Source organism: Oncorhynchus mykiss, chromosome 10, assembly GCF_013265735.2.
Source record: "Oncorhynchus mykiss isolate Arlee chromosome 10, USDA_OmykA_1.1, whole genome shotgun sequence".
Taxonomy (NCBI): Eukaryota; Metazoa; Chordata; class Actinopteri; order Salmoniformes; family Salmonidae; genus Oncorhynchus; species Oncorhynchus mykiss.
The window spans coordinates 23,619,125-23,642,320 of NC_048574.1; the positions used below are offsets into that span (position 1 = coordinate 23,619,125).

At 42.4% G+C, this 23,196-nt stretch overlaps 1 protein-coding gene across 1 annotated transcript in view; it reads left to right on the forward strand.

Annotated features, from left to right (window-relative positions):
- LOC110533527 (protein turtle homolog B) overlaps positions 1 to 23,196 on the forward strand; it is a 198,780-nt gene that overhangs the window by 57,281 nt on the left and 118,303 nt on the right. Inside the window, exon 3 of the mRNA XM_021617823.2 lies at positions 1,526 to 1,672. Coding sequence (XP_021473498.2) covers positions 1,526 to 1,672 — 147 coding nt within the window. The remainder of the gene's footprint in view (positions 1 to 1,525; positions 1,673 to 23,196) is intronic.

The following is a 23,196-nucleotide window of genomic DNA, read 5'->3' on the forward strand; positions in this document are numbered from 1 at the left end:
GTACATACACTGATAGACAGAGATGAGTACAGATGGAAACGTGGTGTTATGATGACAAAAGCAGATGGATAGAAACAGACCTGCACATTTGCACACAGGCTAGGAATAAAGTCACAGTTGTCCTATTAATAGTTATTTTCTATTTGCCCTTACTTAATGTGATATAACATGTGTTACGTAACGGAAGTCACTCAAAAACATTGACTCTAGGGAGTGCGTAATGAGCCGTGGAGGACTTTGATAATGTTGATGTTGTGGGCCATTGTGCCTTCAAAGCCCTTTGTTTAGCCCATACCGTCAGCCGCCATCTGTTATGAGGGGTTGCCAGATTGCCAAGAGCAAAATCATAAATACCCCCCCCCCCCCTTCACTGTTTGACCTGTAAAGAGTGAAAGCTGCTGTGACACTGGGCTGCTACACAACCCCTGTAGTCCTAGTTTTATGATGGATTCAGATTTGGCAGGCTCTTGTGTTTCTATGCTCCATTTCTATGCGTCTGGTGGGGTGTTTGGAGGAGTTAGGAATGGCACTCGGCACGCCTGCCACCCAAAATAAAACAAGCACATCTACTTACCGATATTTCTTCAGATTTTGTAGAGCACAACATTATATACAGGGTCCCTTCTTTTCATTTGGCATGCAAATTTAATTGCTATTTAGCAAGCAAATGTCACTTGGGAGAATACTAAAACCATTTCAACTCACCATTCTTGGATCCCTGGGAGCTATCCCTGATTTTAGTTGGCTAAAGAAACAAGGGGCATTTGTTATTAGCCTACTGTAGTTATTTGACCATAGGCTATTTACTCACCTCACTTCTGTTCAAACTTCTCATGTAAATCGGGGTTAGTCAATGTGCTAAAATGGATAGTATTATTGCATATCATGTCCATGTAAGCTTGCTCCTGTAAGTATAGTGTAATGTGGCTATCGTAATAATGTTTGAGACTTGATGCGTGTCCAGTCCATCCAACCAGCATATGTTGTGGGTAATTACTTTTTTCACAAAAATGCTTCTGGGAGTAAGATATGAGCTACTGGCTCTCAGACTTGCTCACAGACTAATGGAAGTTAATGTAGTTAATGGAATACTGATCCCGTGCCCTAGAATGAAGAAGATTAAGGTACAGGTCCTGGGCCCGGTGGTTCGGAAAACCTGGTCTATATGATACAGTAGAGGGAGGATTATATACACCCTTAGAAAAAAGGGTTCCAAAAGTGTTCTTCATAGGAGAACCCCTTTTGGTTCCAGGTAAAAACCCTTTTGGTTCCAGGTAGAACCCTTTTGGGTGTCATGTAGAACCGTCTGAAGAAAGGGTTCTGCATGGAACCCAAACAGACTCTTCAAAGGGTTATCCTATGGGGACAGCCTCAGAATCCTTTTAGGTTTGAGATAACACCTTTTTTTCTAAGAGTGTACTATGGATTATAGCGTACTGAATAGTATGTTTCCTGGTTTGACCACTGTTATTAATCTCTCTCCCCTTCCTTCCTATCCCCCCCCCCCCCCCCCCCCCCCCCCCAGGCCGAGCCAGTCTGTACGGAAAATCTTCTCTGCGGATTGAGAAGGTGCGTTCAGACGACCAGGGCTGGTATGAGTGTAAGGTCCTGATGTTGGAGCAGCAGTACAACACCTTTCACAACGGCAGCTGGGTGCACCTCACAGTAAACGGTGAGTTAGGTGGACGTCACAGGCACACACGCACACACACGCACCCAGTCCATCACTCTCTCATACACACAATTGCACACCCACCCCTCCATACACACACAGACACCTGTCGCTGTGTTAGCAGACACCTTAGACAGACACGCAGCCTCCCCCGGTCCCTGGTCACAGCTCATTAGCTCAGTGTCATCAGCGCTGTATGACTTACCCAGAGCTCTGGAGAGGAGCCAGTCATTTAGGCCCCAGGTCCCTCCGCTCTACCACTGTCCAACTGTCACGCCTCTGCTAGACTAACTGAAATGGATTCATTGCAGCAGCCGTCTGCTGACTGGACACCCCAGCCCTTACTGCTGTGGATGGGTTGAATGTCCTATAATGAGACCTTAGTTATCAACATAGCAAGTCAGTTTGGCTTCGTCAATGCGTCTTTGATGAAGGCGATTCTGTGTTTTGGGGTGGGTGGTTTGATTTGGTACAATTGATTCTGTTTTGTCTACAGAGTAGATTTACTCTCTTGTGGTGGATGTTTTGTGTAGGACAGGCCTGGGTTGTATACTTATTCCAAATACTGTTTGAGAAACTTGCCTGACATTAAGAGTTTGCACTTTTTGGACTCCATTGCTTCAAGTCCACTTCAAGTATGTGAAATATTAGAAATACATATTTGACTTGGGAATACGTCTGACATGGGCTAGATTTAGAGTTCTACTAAGTCATACATGGTAGCTGGGTTGCTGAGACACGGTGCCTTCAGAAAGTATTCATATCCCTTGACTTATTCCACATTTTATTGAGTTATAGCCTGAATTCAAAATGGATTCAATATCATTTTTTCTCACCCATCTACACACAATACCCCAAAATGACAAAGTGGAAACATGTTTTTAGAAATACAGAAATATATAATTTACGTAAGTATTCACACCCCTGAGTCAATACATGTTAGCATCACCTTTGGCAGCGATTACAGCTGTGAGTCTATCTGGGTAAGTCTCTAAGAGCTTTGCACACCTGGAATGTACAATATTTGCTCATTATTCTATTTAAAATTACAACAACTCTGTCAAGTTGGTTGTTGATCATTGCTAGACAGACATTTTCAAGTTTTTCCATAGATAGTTTTGCCAATTTAACTCCAAACTGTAACCAGGCCACTCAGGAACATTCAATGTCGTCTTGGTAAGCAACTCTAGTGTATATTTGGCCTTGTGTTTAAGGTTATTGTCCTGCTGAAAGGTGAATATTAATAAATTCAATCAATCAATCAATCAAATGTATTTATAAAGCCCTTTTCACATCAGCCGATGTCACAAAGTGCTATACAGAAACCCAGCCTAAAACCCCAAACAGCAAGCACGGTGGCTAGGAAAAACCTAGAGAGAATCCAGGCTCTGAGGGTTGGCCAGTCCTCTTCTGGCTGTGCCAGGTAGAGATTATAACAGTACATGGCCAAGATGTTCAAACATTCATAGATGACCAGCCGGGTAAAATAATAATAATTACAGTGGTTGTAGAGGGTGCAACAGGTCCATTAAGAGGAGTAAATATCAGTTGACTTTTCATAGACGATGATTCAGAGTTTGAGACAGCAGGTGCGGTAGAGAGAGAGAGAGAGTCGAAAACAGCAGGTCCGGGACAAGGTAGCATGTCCCATGTGAACACATCAGGGTTCCATAGCCGCAGGCAGAACAGTTAAAACTGTAGCAGCAGCATGACCAGGTGGACTGGGGACAGCAAGGAGTCATCAGGCCAGGTAGTCCTGAGACATGGTCCTAAGGCTCAGGTCCAACGAGAGAAGAGAGAAAAATTCAACTATTGCAGCATAGATACTGGAGGCTGAGACGGGAGACACTGTGGCCCCGTCCGATGATACACCCAGACAGGGCCAACCAGGCAGGATATAACCCCAGCCACTTTGCCAAGGCACAGCCCCCACACCACTAGAGGGATATCTTCAAACCACCAACTTACTACCCTGAGGCAAGTATAGCCCACAAAGATCTTCCCCAGGGCATGAACCTGAGGGGGGCACCAACCCAGACAGGAAGATCACGTCAGTGACTCAACCGACTCAGGTGACGCACCTCTCCTAGGGACACAATGGAAGAGCACCAGTAAGCCAGTGACTCAGCCCCCGTAATAGGGTTAGAGGCAGATAATCTCAGTGGAGAGAAAGGAAACCGCCCAGGCAGAGACAGCAAGGGCGGTTCGTCGCTCCAGTGCATTTCCATTCACCTGCACACCCCTGGGCCAGACTACACTCAATCAAAGGACCAACCTACTGAAGAGATGAGTCTTCAATAAAGACTTAAAGGTTGAGACCGAGTCTGCGTCTCTCACATGGATAGGCAGACCTCCAGCTGAAAGCCCTGCCTCCAGCTGTTTGCTTAGAAATTCTAAGGACAGTAAGGACGCCTGCGTCTTGTGACCTTAGCGTACGTGTATGTATGTACGGCAGGACCAAATCTGAAAGATAGGTAGGAGCAAGCCCATGTAATGCTTTGAAGGTTAGCAGTAAAACCTTGAAATCAGCCCTAGCCTCAACAGGAAGCCTGTGTAGAGAGGCTAGCACTAGAGTAATATGATAAAAATGTTTTGGTTCTAGTCAAGATTCTAGCAGCCGTGTTAAGCACTAACTGAAGTTTATTTAGTGCTTTATCTGGGTAGCCCGGGAAGTAGAGCATTGCAGTAGTCTAATCTAGAAGTGACAAAAGCATGGATACATTTTTCTGCATCAGTTTTGGACAGAAAGCTTCAGATTTTTTCAATGTTTCAATGTAGATGGAAATAAGCTGTCCTTGAAATAGTCTTGGTATGTTCGTCAAAAGAGAGATCAGGGTCCAGAGTAATGCTGAGGTCTTTTACAGTTTCATTTGAGTCGACTATACAACCATCAAGATTCATTGTCAGATCAACAGAAGATCTCTTTTTTTCTTGGGACATAGAACTAGCATCTCTGTTTTGTCCAAGTTTAAAAGTTACACATTTTCTGCCATCCACTTCCTTATGCCTGAAAAACATGCAATTTTTAGACTTCACCATGTTTCATCAAAATGTACAGCTGTGTATCGTCCGCATAGCAGTGAAAGTTAACATTATGTTTCCGAATGACATCACCAAGAGGTAAAATATGTTGTGAAAACAATAGTGGTCCTAAAACGGAACCTTGATGAACACCGAAATTTACAGTTGCTTTGTCAGAGGACAAACCATCCACAGAGACAAACTGATATCTTTCTGACAGATAAGATCTAAACCAGGCCAGAACTTGTCTGTGTAGAGCAATTTGGGTTTCCAATCTCTCCAAAAGAATGTGGTGATCGATGGTATCGAAAGCAGCACTAAGGTCTAGGAGCACGAGGACAGATACAGAGACTCGGTCTGATGCCATTAAAAGGTAATTTACCACCTTCACAAGTGCAGTCTCAGTGCTATGATGGGGTCTAAAACCAGACTGAAGCATTTCATATACATCGTTTGTCTTCAGGAAGGCAGTGAGTTGCTGGGCAACAGCTTTTTTAAAGGAATGGGAGATTCGATATAGGCCGATCATTTTTTATATTTTCTGGGTCAAGGTTTGGCTTTTTCAGGCTTTATTACTGCCACTTTTAGTGAGTTTGGTACACATCCGGTGGATATTAATGTTCAACATAGGAGCCAAGCACAGTAAGCAGCTCTTTCAGTAGTTTAGTTGGAATATGTATTCATCTTGAATATGTATGCAGCTTCAAAGTATGCAGCTTGAAGTTTTAGAGGACATTACTATTTTTCATCAATGTGTCAAGAGATATAGTATTAAAAAACTTGAGTGTCTCCCTTGATTCTAGGTCCTGGCAGTGTTGTGCAGACTCCGGACAACTGAGCTTTGGAGAAATATGCAGATTTAAAGAGGAGTCCATCATTTGCTTTCTAATGATCATGATCTTTTCATCAAAGAAGTTCATGAATTTATCACTGCTGAAGTGAAAGCCATCCTCTCTTGGGGAATGCTGCTTTTAAGTTAGCTTTGCGACAGTATGAAAAATACATTTTGGATTGTTCTTATTCTCCTCAGTTAAGTTGGAAAAATAGGATGATCGAGCAGCAGTGAGGGCTCTTCGATACTGCATGGTACTGTCTTTCCAAGCTAATCGGAAGACTTCCAGTTTGGTGTAGCGCCATTTCCGTTCCAATTTTCTGGAAGCTTGCTTCAGGGCTCGGGTATTTTCTGTATACCAGGGAGCTAGTTTAGTATGACTAATGTTTTTTGTTATTAGGGGTGTGACTGCATCTAGGGTATTACGCAAGGTTAAATTGAGTTCCTCAGTTAGGTGGTTAACCGATTGTTGTACTCTGACATCCTTAGGTAGGTTGATGGACTCTGGATGGGCATCTAGGAATCTTAGGGTTGTCAGAGAATTTATAGCACGGCTTTTGATGATCGTTGTTTGGGGTCTGAGCAGATTATTTGTTGCGATTGCAAACGTAATAAAATTGTGGTCCGATAGTCCAGGATTATGAAGAAAAACATTAAGATCTACAATATGTATTCCACAGTACAAAACTAGGCCCAGAGTATGACTGTGGCAGTGAGTAGGACCGGAGACATGTTGGACAAAACCCACTAAGTCGATGATGGCTCTGTAAACCTTTTGGAGTGTGTCTGTGGACTTTTCCATGTGAATATTAAAGTCACCAAAAAGTTTTATATTATCTGCCATGACTACAAGGTCCGTTAGGAATTCAGGGAACTCCGTGAGGAACGCTATATACGGCCCAGGAGGCCTGTAAACAGTTGCTATAAAAAGTGATTGAGAAGGCTGCATAGGTTTCATGACTAGAAGCTCAGACGACAAAAACAGTATTTTTTTTATTGTCAATTGAAATTTGCCTTAGTAAATGTTAGCAACACCTCCAACCTTTGTGCGATGGATATGGTCAGTAGTGTAACCAGGAGAAGAGGCCTCAATTAACACAGTCAATTCATCAGACTTAAGCCATGTTTCAGTCAGACCAATCACATCAAGATTATGATCAGTGATTAGATAATTGACTATAACTGCCTTGGAAGTGAGGGATCTAACATTAAGTAGCCCTATTTTGAGATGTGAGATATTTTTTCATTTCAACTTTTATTTAACCAGGTAGGGCAGTTGAGAACAAGTTCTCATTTACAACTGTGGCCTGGCCAAGATAAAGCAAAGCAGTGCGACAAAAATAACAACACAGAGTTACACATAAACAAACGTAGAGTCAATAACACAATAGAAAAGAAAAATAGAAAATATATGTACAGTGTGTGCAAATGTAGAAGAGTAGGGAGGTAGGCAATAAATAGGCCCTAGAGGCGAAAATAATTACAATTTATCATTAATACTGGAGTGATAGATGTGCACATAATGATGTGCAAGTAGAGTTACTGGGATGCAAAAGAGCAAGAGGGAGGTAAAAGTATGGGAATGAAGTAGTTGGGTGGGCTATTTACAGATTGGCGGTGTACAGGTACAGTGATCGGTAAGCTGCTTAGGCAGCTGATACTTAACATCAGAGAGGGAGATATAAGACTCCATCTTCAGTGATTTTTGCAATTCGTTCCAGTCATTGGCAGCAGAGAACTGGAAGGAAAGGCAGCCAAAGGAAGTGTTGGCTTTGGGGATGACCAGTGCAATATACCCGCTGGAGCGCATGCTACGGTTGGGTGTTGCTATGGTGACCAGTGAGCTGAGATAAGGTGAGGCTTTACCTAGCAAATACTTATAGATGACCTGGAGCCAGTGGGTTTGGCGATGGATATGTAGTGAGGACCAGCCAACGAGAACATACAGGTCGCACTGGTGGGTAGTATATGGGGCTTTGGTGATAAAACGGATGGCACTGTGATAGACTACATCCAGTTTGCTGAGTAGAGTGTTGGAGGCTATTTTGTAAATGACATCGCCGAAGTCAAGGATCGGTAGGATAGTCAGTTTTACAAGGTTATTTTTGACGGCATGAGTGAAGGAGGCTTTGTTGTGAAATAGGAAGCCGATTCTAGATGTCATTTTGGATTGGAGATGCTTAATGTGAGTCTGGAAGGAGAGTTTACAGTCTAACCAGACACCTAGGTATTTGTAGTTGTCCACATATTCTAGGTCAGAACTGTCCAGAGTAGTGATGCAAGACCGGCGGGAGGGTGCTGGCAGAAATCTGTTGAAGAGCCTGTATACACAATGGTGTCGTCTGCGTAGAGGTGGATCAGAGAATCACTAGCAGCTAGAGCGAAGGAGAAGGGGGGGGGGGGGGGCAAGATGCTGCAGGTGGTGCTGAGATGTTGGCCAGGATAGGGGTAGCCAGGTGGGAAGCATGGCCAGCCGTGGAAAAATGCTAATTGAAATGATCAATTATCGTAGATTTATCGGTGGTGACAGTGTTTCCTATCCAGTGGGTAGCTAGGAGGAGGTGCTCTTATTCTCCATGGACTTTAGTGTCCCAAAACTTTTTGAATTTCGTGCCACAGGATGAACATTTCTAAATCTAGCCTTAGCTTTCATAACTGACTGAATATATTGGTTCCTGACTTCCCTGAAAAGTTGCATATCGCGGGGGCTAATCGATGCTAATGCAGAACACCACAAGATGTTTTTGTGCTGGTCAAGGGCAGTCAAGTCTGGGGTGAACCACGGACTATATCTGTTCTTAGTTCTACATTTTTGTAATGGGGCATGCTTATTTAAGATGGCGAGGAAAGCACTTTTGAAGAGCAACCAGGTATCCTCTACTGACGGGACGAGGTCAATATCCTTCCAGGATACCCGGGCCAGGTCAATTAGAAAGGCCTGCTCGCTGAAGTATTTTAGGGAGCGTTTGATAGTGATGAGGGGTGGTCGTTTGACAGCTTAACCGGTACGCACGCAGGCAATGAGGCAGTGATAGCTGAGATCCTGGTTAAAGACAGTACAGGTTTATTTAGAGGGCAGGTTGGTCAGGATGATATCTAAGACGGTGCCCATGGTCACGGATTTCATGTTGTACCTGGTAGGTTGCTTGATGATTTGTGTGAGATTGAGGGCATCTAGCTTCACTTGTAGTATGGCCGGGGTGTTAAGCATGTCCCAGTTTAGGTCACCTAACAGTACGAACTCTGAAGACAGATGGGGGGCGATCAATTCACATATGGTGTCCAGGGCACAGCTGGGGGCTGAGGGGGCGTCTATAACAAGCAGCAAAGGTGAGAGACTTGTTTCTGGAAAGGTGGATTTTTAAAAGTAGAAGCTTGATTTGTTTGGGCACAGACCTGGATAGTATGACAGAGCTCTGCAGGCTATCTCTGCAGTAGATTGCAACTCCGCCCCCTTTGGCAGTTCTATCTTGTCGGAAAATGTTATAGTTAGGGATGGAAATTTCAGGATTTTTGGTGGCCTTCCTAAGCCAGGATTCAGACACGACTCGGACATCCGGGTTGGCGGAGTGTGCTAAAGCAGTGAATAAAACAAACTTAGGGGGAGGCTTCTAACGTTAACGTGCATGAAACCAATGCTTTTACGGTTACAGAAGTCAACAAATGAGAGAGCCTGGGGAATGGGTGTGATGCTGGGGGCTGCAGGGCCTGGGTTAACATATACATCACCAGATGAACAAAGGAGGAGTAGGATAAGAGTACGGCTAAAGGCTAAAAGATCTGGTCGTCTAGTGCTTTCGGAACAGAGAGTAAAAGCAGCAGGTTTCTGGACACGGAAGAATAGATTCAAAGCATAATGTACTTAAAGTGCATTTTTTTGCCACATTTTTTGCGTGTTTTGGAATAAAAAAAATCTGTACAGGCTTCCTAAGTATTGTGGAGTAACTACAATGTTGTTGATCCATCCTCAGTTTTTGGCCTCATGGTGAAATCCCTGAGCGGTTTCCTTCCCCTCCGGCAACTGAGTTTTAGTGACGGGTGTACTGATACAGCATTCAAAGTGTAATGAATAACTTCACCATGTTCAAAGAGATATTCAATGTCTGCTTTTTAAAATGGTTTATCCATCTACCAATAGGTGCCTTTCATTGCGAGGCATTTGAAAACCTCCCTGGTCTTTGTGGTTGAATTTGTGTTTTAAATTCATTGCTGTACTGAGGGACCCTACAGATAATTGTATGTGTGGGGTAGAGAGATGAGGTAGTCATTAAAAAATCATGTTTAACACTATTATTGCACACAGAGTGAGTCCATGCAACTTATTATGTGACTTGTTAAGCAGATGTTTACTCCTGAACTTATTTAGGCTTGCCATAACAAATGGGTTGAATACTTACTGATTCAAGACACTTCAGCTTTTAATTTTTTATTAATTTCTAAAAACATAATTCCGGGGTATTGTGTGTAGGCCAGTGACAAAAAAAATAATTGTATCAAATTTTAATTCAGGCTGTCTCTCAACAAAATGTGTGAAAAGTCAAGGGGTGTGAATACTTTCTGAAGGCACTGTATTTCAGCAACCCAGCTACCATGTAAAAACCTTGTTGTCACTGCCCGAATGCATTTCGATGATTTGTGTGCTCAATAAAGTGTCCCTCTGTGTGAAACAAAAAATAAACTGCCAGAGTTCAATCATGCCGCCTCAGTGTGCTGGGAGTATTTTTAACTGATCTAGGTAACCAGTTTAGACAAAACAAAACAGATTATTATGTTGCTGTCCTTGAATTCTGTGTTTGTCTAAAGAAAAGCTTACCTCAGCATTACCTCCTCATGACCCTGATCAGTAAGATTAGTTTCAAGATCAGATCAATGGATGAAATGTGGACACTGCCCTAACCGGAACTCACTGTAGCCAGCCAGTGTGTGTGTGTGTGTGTGTGCCTGCACATGTGTGCTTGCTAGTGTGTGCTTATGCGCATGTGCTCATGTTTGTTACTGTCTGTGAATGTGTGTACGCACACTCCTGTGTGTGTTTGCAGTGCCTGCGGGCCTATTTGTGTACGTGGAGCCGCCTCTTACAACACCAACCCACTGTAGCAGTGGCAAAGTCATAAATATCCATTGTGTGGTTTGGAAATCTTTTGGGATGTATGGATATCCAAGCTCCCAGGGTTTTCTCAAGATGCGGATAGTTAAGAGTGGCTCCATGACATTGGTGAAGATCACGTGAAATTTGGTGGTTGGTTCAACTATTTTGCTACCATGCTACCCTGCATTTCCTGTTTCTTGAAGTGCAAAATATCTCAAAATAACTCAAGATACAGTACGAGAGACTAACCAACCCAAAAGGAGTTATGTAATCTACGCACACACTATCGAGCAGCTTTATCGAGTCCCATGTTTGGTACTGCAATCATCGGGACTGGATGGAGACTTCAATCTTCAAGTAATTAAATGGAATCAACTCCAAGCCCTTGAACCGGCACCGGGCCGACAGCTCTGTGTTTTTGAATATTTGAGGAGATACCACTCAAAGAGCTCATTACCATCCCTTCCAACATCGTGACTGCCTTCCTTATGCCTTCAAATGACACAGGAAATGCCTTACGTAACGTCATGAATATATTTATGGTGCCTTGTGCTGCCAGAACTCTCTCGGGGTTTGGAGCCGGCACATGCTGATAATGCGGCAGCCGCTGCCTGTTGTGCGCTGGTGGTCTCTGTTGTCAGGAGGCTATTTGGGGAAGTTGCTAATTAGCAGTTAGCTTCAGTAGCGCTGAGTAACTGAGTAGGTTAGAGCCAGGTTAGCGTCCATAGCATTGAGTGGCAATCGGTTGGGCTATTGTGATGCTGATGTAGATACTGCTGTTCAAGTTCCTGTGATAGTCCTCTCCCTCACACCCTCACGCACCCTGTCAACCAAGGTGTGAGCTAAGTGTTGAAAGGGGGAAGGGGAGAGGGGTTGGTGGGAATGATGCTTCTCTGTGTAGAGTTGGGGATTTTTTCCTCCCAAGCTTTTGATTTGAATGGGATGGGGGGGTTCAAATCTCCAAGGCTTGGTCCATTGACCCCCTCAAATAGCTCCTCCAGCTCCCCCCTCTCATCCTCCATCCCTCCTTTGCAGCAGAGGTCTGCATATAAGCTGCACAGCTTCTCTATATCTTTCCGCTCTCCCACTCTTTCGCTCTCTGTCTCTATCTCATTCTATTTCTCTCTCTCTGTCTGCTGCATTCATTTAATCTCTAGTTCTCTCTCTCATAGCTCTCTGAAAAAAAAACATATTTTTCTGTCTCCTCTTACGCCTCTGAACAGAAAAACCCATGACCCCTAGCCACTGTTTAGGATTAAAGAAACAGCCCAGACTGGAGGAGAAAAGGCCCAAAACTCTACATTATACTCCTTGCAACTATGATGTAAAAGGAGAAAAAAGTATAAAGACTGAGGAATTCACAATGATGATAATAGCCAACTTTATTTGCGTCTTATAATAGAGGAGACAAGGCGACACATGAGGAGCTTTTAATATTAAAATAGACCAACTGCATAAAACAACATTCAGTTAAAACATGTAGAACAACTTGAAAGGAAGGATGGAAAGAAAGAAATGGAATGAAAAGTAATGGTGTTGGAGTGTCTTTGGAGCAGTGCTGCCACATCATCAGAACATGACGCCTCACACCGAGTGGGAGGTTTCTCTGCACCTTCACGCTACAAAGTGGAAGGGACCAATACTCACTGCACATGCAGGCAGACTCAACAAACCAGTTAAACCACCCCTCTCATTCAAACAAATGATTCCTTCCTTTCTCGTCTGCAGCTTAGTTGTTATGAAAACGTTATAGCAGCACACTTTGAGACTGTACCACACTCAAAGAGTTAAGAGCATAGTGATAGCCTCTTAAAGGTGTAGTCACCCAAAATCAAAGTTGTCAGATTTGGTGAACTATCCTTTTAATTGAGAGATCTGAGAATAGATCTGAGAGCGTACACTTTTTTGTTGCTTTTTTGGAGCTCTGTGCCTATGAATCAGACTGGAAGTGCAGTCATGCACTGTCTGTGTTGTAGGATGAATGGAAACTCTTTTATCCTCCACTGCGTTTGATGTCAAAGAGCTAACATGTCAAAGCTTCTTCCCCATTTCTTTGGTTGCACTTAAACCCGCTCCATACTAAGAAATAAGGAACTGGCTGTTCTCTTCGGGAGGACATCCTTCATATTTAGCTCCTCTAGTAGTTCTTTGATGCTTCTAACAGATGTTGAGAACCAACAGTGGAATTCTAGTCTAACAAAACCCTGTTTTATTCTACTCTATTCTAGTCTTGTTTCCCGATTGCCTCACTGCTGAGAAGGTACAGTATAGCCTACCATATTGTAGTAGAGCTTTGTTTATTTGTAATGCACTGGGCGTAGTGGATGCGGAGTCAGGCAGAGGAGGCAGAAGGTACAGAATAGCGCTTTATTACGCACTGAAAAAATAGTACTCGCCAAGATACTGGGCGCACATACACAAATGCCCAAAACCAGGACCTAACCAGTCCGGTGGGAAAACCCCAAAACAACACACACTACCACACAATAACATAGTGGGAAATGAAATAAGCCAGCACAAAGAGCAGGCGGGCCTACCGGCTTAAATAGCTCATCTAAACCTAAACAAGAAACAGGTGTTACTAATCAGACAAAAACAACAGAAAAGGGAAAAGGGATCGGTGGCAGCTAGTAGGCGGGTGACGACGACCGCCGATCGCCACCCAAACATGAAGAGGAGCCACCTTCGGTAGGAGTCGTGACATTATTGATGTTTGTGATGGTCCTTTCTTTCTGTGCAGATGTGTATTGGCCCATTCAGGGCATTGACTATATGGAGTAACACAACACACAACTGATAATGCTTCTCATTTGTGTGTAGAGAATCTATGCCTTGCAATCTCCTGACAGATTTGCTCAGAAACCTGTGATAACAAAGCAAATCCAGCCACAACATCCACCTTGCTATACAACACATGGAGCAGACAGGAGCAGTTGATGATGGGGTCAATCTGTTGTTCTGTCCCTCGCTGTCTGTGGTTCAGTCTAAAGAGTGGATTTACACTGCAATACAGTACTCAGCATCTTTCTGCAATGTAGGGCCTACAACAAAAACATTTGGTATTCCTTTTAATCAATACATTTTTACTACCTTTGGAAAATTGGTTCAACTGTAAACAAATAATATTTCTGCCACACACTACAAATGCATAGTTTTGAATTCATTCACCTCCTCCTTTGGTAGCCCATGTCAACCATGTTGACCCATAGTGAGTGTGTGAAATTAGCCCCACCATGGCCTCTGGTGCTGATGGTAGCCAATTGGTGCTGATGGTAGCCAAATGGTGCTGATGGTAGCCAAATGACCGGAAAAAAGCTTCTGGATTACACATGTAAGCAGATCAGATCCATTAAAAGATGACTATAGATACGTAGAATATGAAAAAAGAGGAATTAAACATGAGTGAAAGTTGTATGAGTCATTGGGTACATTTATGTGCTCACAATAATACGATTATTGTGAATACTGAAATTAATATAATAGGTAGATGAAAATGTTTACATGATTTACAAGATCGATATCCCTAATAATCCTGTTTACATTGACACTTCTGAAAACAGGCTAGTTGAAGGTGACTCTGATAAATGCAGAAAATTGCCAAGCAAAATAAACGTTCTACCACCATGTTATTTTTGGGAAATCTATTTCATTCTGAGTTCAGACATATGACCGTTTGGGTCCTGCTTTAAAATGATGTGCAGCTTATAAAGGCTTCATAAACCCTTTATAAACACTACATAAATGTGTCACATATCATCTATGACCGTATGTCATGATCTATAAAGTGTTCATAAATGTGGCATAACTGTGTGAAATAACCACCATTGTAAAATGTGACACAACCCAGTATGTCAAACTCAAATATGACATAAACCTGTACTTTATCAAGGGTGGAAAAAGCACCGCTTAATAAAGGCTTTATTAATCATATTAAATTGAGGCTTCACAAAGCATTTATAACCTTGTCATGCATCTTGGTAGAGCATTTCAACGCCAGGATAGTGGATTTGATTCCTGGGACCACCCACACGTAAAAATGTATGCACACAATACTGTAAGTTTCTTTGGATAAAAGCATTTGCTAAATTGTATATATTATATTATATTAATCTAAAACATGTCTTAGGATGGCTCAACCTCTTTCCCTATTGGGTGTATAGCCAATATTGGATCTGACCTCAACTTTCCCCAAAATGCTGTGCTGCAGGATGACACACACACTCTAAAGTGCAGTTTTTTTTTCTTAAAAGTGATATTTGCTTGGTTTTGTTTTCCCAGGCTTTGGATATCCCCAGTTTTTGCATACTTTTTGAATAGAAAAACAACTACATTTGATTTTCTGTGTTCACCAAAATGCTTAAACCACATCAGGGGACGACTTTTGATGTCTGTGAAAAATCCATGAAACACTGATATTTGAGTGTAGTTGCCCTTTAATTCTCAACTGTTGTTTGGTTAGCGGAGTTTCTTGTGATGTTTGTAAATCAAATACCCCCTTTTGGTGCCACTGGACAGCGAAAAACTAGTAAGTTAACCTTTTGTACATCGCAGTGTTCCGTACACTTGACCTTATTTTAGCGCCCCAAAAATGTAATACTTCCAGGTCAACTGCAATATGAATACCATTGTAAAGCACAATTTATCCCCTTTCCAGCAAAATCAATGACGAGACCTTCATGCACTAAAGTTATCTTCACAAGTAATCTGCGGCTGTCACGGTTTTTGAGAGTCATGATGTCTCACAGTGATGACGTCAAATATTAACATATATATTTTTTAATAATTACATTTAACTAGGAAAGTCAGTTATGACAAATTTTTATCTACAATGATGGCCTACACCGGCCAAACCCGGACGACGCTGGGCCAATTGTGCACCACCCATTCACGGCCAGTTGTGATACAGCCTGGATTCGAACCAGGGTGTCTGTAATGACGCCTCAAGCACTGATATGCAGTGCCATAGATCGCTGCGCTACTCGGGAGCCCAATTGTTTGAATTAACTATTGGTGAACTCAATTAATTAACTTTACACTCACCATTACGCTCAACATTGATAATTTATTGTTTTTAATCTGCGAGAGAAGCGCTACCCCTGGTGGAAAGAGGCATAATGTACAGCGTCAGAGCGGTCAGTTTTTTTCAACTTTTCTTCAATACTATTGGTACATTTCCATGTCAATCAACGCTTGAACAGAAACTTAGTTTACACCCCGGATTTTGATGCCAACACAGTCGCTACAGTCCCATTAGTTTTCATTGCAGCCTAGTTAGAATGCCGCTGTTACGCAAAATGTGTACAGAACAGTGTTAGTCAACGTTATTAATTGTAATTTGTATATAGTAGTTAAGTGTTGCGTTAGATTACATAGCTACCTCACACGTTCTTTCAAATAATTTTGGTGACTTCACAATAATTGCTAGCTAGCTAGCTAACAAAATTTTGCTAGCTAGCAGGCTCAGCTAAATAAAAATCCCCCTAGATACAGCCAAGTCTCATAGTCACGTCATGAGATTTGTAAATGAAAGAGGAATATAATAATACAGATCGAATGGAGTTTCCCATCTCCCCATTTAGAGTATTTCTGACACAGCACAGAAATGCCCTTATCCAGATGGTGTGACAAAGTGATTTCCTAACAGACCTGCTAACTTTCTTTGTTGTTACTTTTAAGGTTAGAACCAACATGCAGGACCTCCAGTAGTGTAGCTTGTCCCTGCCAGCTCAGAGACAAGCTACACTATTAATATCCCTGTGTAATGTTCAATGTAATTGCATTGCTGGACTTTTTGTAACTTTGTAGAGCAATTTTTTTTAAAAGAAGGAAATGTATAGTTTAAAAATGTCTTTCATATTTAAATTATTTAGCTGTTATTGATAATTCCCTAAGTGTTAATACATTTGTGTTTGCATCATTAAGCCTTTATGCATGTGTTATGAATGACCAGAAGTGACTGACTTCATAATAAGTACAGCGTCATATCATATAAGGCATTTATGGAGGAGGTACTGTTTAGGGATAGTTAGGGAGATTTCAGCGAATCTAGGGGATTTCAATGGAGCTAAATACATCTAGCTGGGCGTAACAACTTTAGCCATTAAATCCTGTTCAATAGGGAGGTTTTGTTTCCCAAATACAACACACAGTGCATAGGCTAATGTTTCATGCTAAGTAACATACCCTTGGCCATTCACAATCTTAATAAGGGAAAATTATAAAGTTTGAAGTCACATTCAAGGCACAAAAAAACATTAGATGGGTGATGATGACATTGTTGACCCATAAACCCAAATTCAGGCTTGTGCCAGACAAGGATTGGTTAGCTGGTCTTATGTCCCTGATGAACTGGGTTTAGCTCTCTCTATCTGAATATAAGGTGTAATCTATGATCCCAGACCCCGAGCTCAATGTATGGGATTTAGCTCATAAACAGAGACAGCGGAATGATTGCATGGACCATACAGTATTGTTACCCATTACCGTAGTGCCATTCAGCATTGTGAAACCATGGTGAGTGTAACAAAAGAGAGAGCAGTGTAATACAATAAGCTTTTATTTGTGAAGGGGAACTCAGAGTTTGTGTGTGTGTGTGTGTGCATTATTTCACGTGACAATGCTTCATTGTAAATAATGTATAAAGGCATGCATGTATATGTGTGTGCCATTGTCAGAATACGAATCTCTGTGTCAAAATAACTTTGACTTGACCTTGACACGTCCATCCTCACACAGAGATGCCATGTCAAGACAAAGTGCATATGCTGAAGTGTAGATGTGTGTGTATGTGCACAGCAGGATCAATGCAGATATTCAATATGCACTCATCATAACATGATATAGAGAATCTGACGAAACTTGTCACTGACAGTCTACTGCTAATAAAGTCCCAAATCTACCTACTGGTCGCTAGAAAGAGTAGTTTTGCTCCTGTGGTTGCTAGTTGCTGGAGGTTGAACTAGTGAAACGGTGACATTGCACTGTAGGTACAGTATGTCTGAAAAGCTAACAGCTGTTTTTGTACTGCTCCAGTGCTGCATCATACAGTAATAGTATTGAACTGCTTTCACACATTTGACCCTGCAGATAGTACAGAATACAGATCTGTCTGAAATGCACACTAACAGTGTGGGACAATACCCACTGTTCAACCTATCGGGGGGATATGTTACAACGTTAATAGACAGTCGGCATTATGAGTTCAACGATATAAAGAGACCAAGTTTGAGCCTTTGTCTACCAAAAGCTTTGGGAAGCAGGGATGCCGAAATGAGAGATAGAGATGGAGAAACAAATTTACAGTAAACAAGCCGATGTGCTGATACACCACCGCAGCTAATTACGCAAAAACAAAAAAAGCGAGAAAGATTGCTTTGGGGCGCTTTACTCACAAAACAAATGCAAATCCCAATTTTATCTCAGAAATAAAATCCTCTTTGCCCCGGGGCTTGAAGATTGGGATCGGAACAGAACATCTGAGACAATTGGCGCGTCTCCCGACAAAACGGACCCCCACTGTCCCTCCTGGACAGAGAGACACAACCAAGCTTATATATACATGCAGCATAATAATCCGATATTAAACTGATTATGGTATTAGTAATGTAAACACCATAGTCCGCTTATCTTAATCGGTGTATGGTCATAATCGCTGCCTGCACCCTCCCGCCCGACTAGCATCACTACTCTGAACGGTTCTAACTTAGAATATGTGGACAACTACAAATACCTAGGTGTCTGGCCAGATTGTAAACTCTCTTTCCAGACTCATATTAAGCATCTCCAATCCAAAATTAAATCTAGAATCGGCTTCCTATTTCACAACAAAGCCTCCTTCACTCACGCTGCCAAACATAACCTCGTAAAACTGACTATCCTAGCGATCCTCAACTTCGGTGATGTCATTTACAAAATAGCCTCCAACACTCTACTCAGCAAACTGGATGCAGTCTATCACAGTGCCATCCGTTTTGTCACCAAAGCCCCATATACCACACACCACTGCGACCTGTATGCTCTCGTCGGCTGGCCCTCGCTACATATTCGTCGCCAGACCCATTGGCCCCAGGTCATCTATAAGTCTTTGCTAGGTAAAGCTCCGCCTTATCTCAGCTCACTGGTCACCATAACAACACCCACCCGTAGCACGCACTTGTCGTGACGTTGTATTAGACTGTTGTTCATCAAATGATTAAAGTTTCTAATTGCATGATTAACTGAATCAAACAATTATTAACTCATTAACCTGGGGCACCATGGGAAAACTAGTTTTTATTGAGTTTCTATTTCCCAAATTAACTCAAAGAATATCAGAATATCGATTTTACAACAGCCGCTAATTAACTAGTTGCCTCTACCAATCTCGTTCTGAACGTCGTATAGCCCGTGAATCTGCACGGACCCGGGTCTCACCAATGAGTTCATACCACACCAATCTTAGTTGAGTATTTATTTACTAAAAAGCTAAAATGATACACATAGACAAAACAAATTATAGGCTATTGATTAGAACTTAGTATAACGGGCCAACACACTATGGCGAGTGTTACCCACAATGGGGATTTCAAAAGAGAGCGAAAAAAGAAAGTACACAAGAAAAATATACATTTGGGTGAACTTGTCAGCTATGCTATTCCAACCCTAGCCTTGCCCCAAACTGCCGCTCTTATGGGTCAGAATATAATGTTGTAATTACGTGGGGATGATCTCCGAGGATTCTCTGCGTAGGCCTTCAGCTGTTCGATAAGGCACTACTCCGGCACACCTCTCTGAGCATCCTCCCGATGTCAGTGTCCTTTTTGGCTTAGGAGTCTGTTCCCTCACCCTTTGCTCTGGAGTCTTGGGGTCTTGGGTCTCTTGCTCTGGGGTCTTCTGAGGACAGACAGCTCTGTAGCTCAGAGCTCACAATATAGGAATGAAACCCTTTAGATACCACGATTCGATGGGAGATAGCTAGGTGGTTTGACTTGAATTCACCTGCTTAGACACAGCTACTCATCCGTAGCTTGGGTAGAAAATGATTTCTTTGTCTTCAAACTTGCGTTGCGTTCTGGGTTCGTTTACTTTTTAGACCTTGCTGCAGCTTGGGTCACGTAGTCTTGTCGTAAATTCTATACTCACAGGTTTTATACCCTTGGGTCAGAAGTGGGCGTAACCGCCTTTAGGGCAATTCTCTGGGCGTACCAAGTTAATGAGGCAAGGTCTAGATTTGATTCAAATCCAATTTTGGACAACTAACTTAACATTTCATCTTCCCCAAAACATTCTCTTTGATTTGGATATTTTCCATACAACGTACAATGTATAAACATCAAACATATACTAGGAAAACTCTTCACATTACAATGTTTTCGTAATAACGTCATCTATTAACCTTTAATGACAAAACTAAAATGACATACATTTTCATATTCCATCTATCGTCATGACCACCAGTGTGGCTGACGGAAACCATTGTTCTAAAGTCCCTTTATTTCATGTTTAATGTTCTGAGGCTGGTTCTCCATAGTAACAGGACAAAGGAATTTGTCTGTGGCCTGAGATTTACCAGGGGCGTGAGGGGTCATAAAACCCCCCACATCTTCAAGCCCCCCAGATCTCTCCTCCTCTGTTGGGGTTGAGAGATAATCTGTAGGGTTGTGGTATCCTGTAACCTGACCTGGTCAGGACAGTCATGACACACTCCAGCGGGTATATCTCACTGGTCATCCCCAAAGCCAGCACCTCCTTTGTCCGCCTTTCTTTCCAGCCGCCTTTCCTTACCGATCGCTGCAGCTGTACATAGCCCATCTGTAAATAGCCCATTCAACTACCTACCTCATCCCCATATTGTTTTTATTTACTTTTTTGCACACCAGGATTTCTACTTGCACATCATCATCATCTGCACATCTATCAATCCAGTGTTAATTTGCTGAATTGTAATTACTTCACTATGGCCTATTTATTGTCTTACTTCCTTACTCCATTTGCACACACTGTATATAGATTTTTCTATTGTGTAATTGACTGTACTTTTGTTTATCCCATGTGTAACCCCTTGTTGTTGTTTTTTGTTGCACTGCTTTGCTTTATCTTGGCCAGGTCGCAATTGTAAATGAGAACTTGTTCTCAACTGGCCTACCTGGTTTACGTAAGTTTTCCGACCATTTGCTGTGAGACTCGAAATTGAGCTCAGGTACATCCTGTTTCCATCGATCATCCTTGAGATGTTTCTACAACTTGATTGGAGTCCACCTGTGGTAAATTCAATTGATTGGACATGATTTGGTCAGGGAGGTGACCAAGAACCCGATGGTCATTCCGACAGAGCTCCAGAGTTCCTCTGTGGAAATGGTTAACCTTCCAAAAGGACAACCATCTCTGCAGCACTCCACTAATCAGGCCTTTATGGTAGAGTGACCAGACGGAAGCCACTCCTCAGTAAAAGGCACATGACAGCCCGCTTGGAGTTTGCCCCTAAAAGGCTCCTAAAGGACTCTCAGGCCAAGAAAAACAAGATTAGGTAAATTTACTGAATAAAATGTGTAGGCTTGCTTCAGCTGAATAATACGATTTGTAGCCTACCATAGCCATTTGATCTTTGATATATTAAATTAGTCAATTCTTTCAAAAGGCATAAATTGTATTTGGATGTTGTTGCAATGTTATACATTTAGGGTGATCAACCATCCTCCAAAAGAGCTAATGGGTGTGCAGGCTTTTATTCCAGTCCTCTAACAAACCACATTTTAGAAACCTTGATTAACAGGCTCTGATGTGTGTGAGGTGAGCTTGATCAAAAGCCTGCACACCCAGTAGCTCTCCAGACTGAGGGTTGACCACGTGTTATATACAGTTGCCTAACAGGTATTCTACTTTGTGGGGGATTAAGTGCCTTGCTCAATGACAGGAGATGGTACATGGGATCAGAGAGCAGCCTCCCAGTGTCAATACCACACTGTGCATACTTTTTTTTATACGTACATAGAGACTCCACTAACGGTTGGTCATAGTCATTTGGTTTAAATTCATGGAGAATTCAGGGAAAGCCAGGAAATTCCATCTCTCAAAATGTGTATGAAGCCTGGAAAGATTGCTTTGTCTCTCCCCAGCATTCAGATGTAGCTTTAGAGAATAACTAGAAGAATGCCAGGTGTTCCGAGTCTGAACACTAAGAGAGAGTGGGCCGATACAGATGGCAAGGCCTGCTATGGGCCAGACTATGAAACTAGCCATTATCCTGCTAGGCCAGACAATAAAGCTATCCTTTATTGTCCCATTTCAAACCATTTGGAGGATTCGGAGTATTAGTTATGTTGTTTGTAGTGTCTGTTGCAATGATTATGTTTTTAATTGATTAATTTTAAACTGGCAAGATTTTAAAGCATCAGGATCCACTTTCAGATATTGCTCCATGGTATAATACTACTACAGTCCTACTACTGCTGCTACTACTACTACTACTACTATACAACTATTTGTTTACTATTAATAACACTTTTTCATGTGGAGGTGTATTATTGCAAAAGGCATCAGACTATTTAAAAGGTGCACTTGGAAACACTGCCACGTCCATTAGCGAAAGCGTTTAATTCCCACATTGGCCACCTCCAGTGGCCTCCAGTTTATTTTTAAGGTCCTAGTTGAAGCCCTAGCTACTGCATATGGATGCACTGTACATGTTTATGTCTAATCGAGCACATCTCTCTCTCTCTTTCTATCCCTCTCTCCCTCTCTCTCTCTCCTGCTCTTCCTCTCTTCCTCTCTCTTTCTCCCCTCAATCTCTCCTCTCTCGCTCCCTCTCTCTTTCCTCTCTCTCTCGCTGATGTCTTGCTCACTTTTCTCCCTCCCAATCATCCACCTGACGCCACTAATGCAATATTGTCACAAGAACCATTGAAGGAGGGACAGAGAGAAGAGGAGAGGCTATGAGCAGCAGCATGATGCGTGGCTGTGCTGTGGTTGCTGACCTGATGTGACACAGAAAAGGAGGAAAGGGAGAAAGAAAGATAAGAATTGTAATAGCTTCAGGTTTGGCCATACTAGTGCACCACTACTTCGGTACCCGAGATGTGAATACTGACCTGCACTACACACCTGATCCAACTAATCAACTGCTCATTCATTTTAGACTTGAATAGGTGAGGTAGTGCTGGACTGAAACAAAAACCAGCACGCACCATAGTCCACTGCCAACCTCTGCAGTATAACACCAGTTGTAGCTAAGAGGTAAAGCCAAGGTATTGTTAAAAAAACCTTTGAATGCAGCAGGCTAGTGGAGATACAGAGAGCCAGTGGATGGACAGATGCTGTGCGCTCTTAATTGCCTGCTTTATTAGCTCCTGGCCAGGTGCTGTTGGTTGCATTAGAACATGAGGCACGAGTCCCACGGGGACAGTGGGATCCAAAGGATGTCATGGAATTGAGATCTGTCTGGATAATACTATAGTTAGTAAATGTGATACTACAGCTACCTGGGTTGGGAACTGCCTAAAGAATAAGTTAGTCATTCACAGATGTGTAACGCTGTGTTGACAGTGGCAGAATGTTATGATTCCCACACAGTATTGAGGTAAAATGGGCAGTAATTACCTAGAGTCC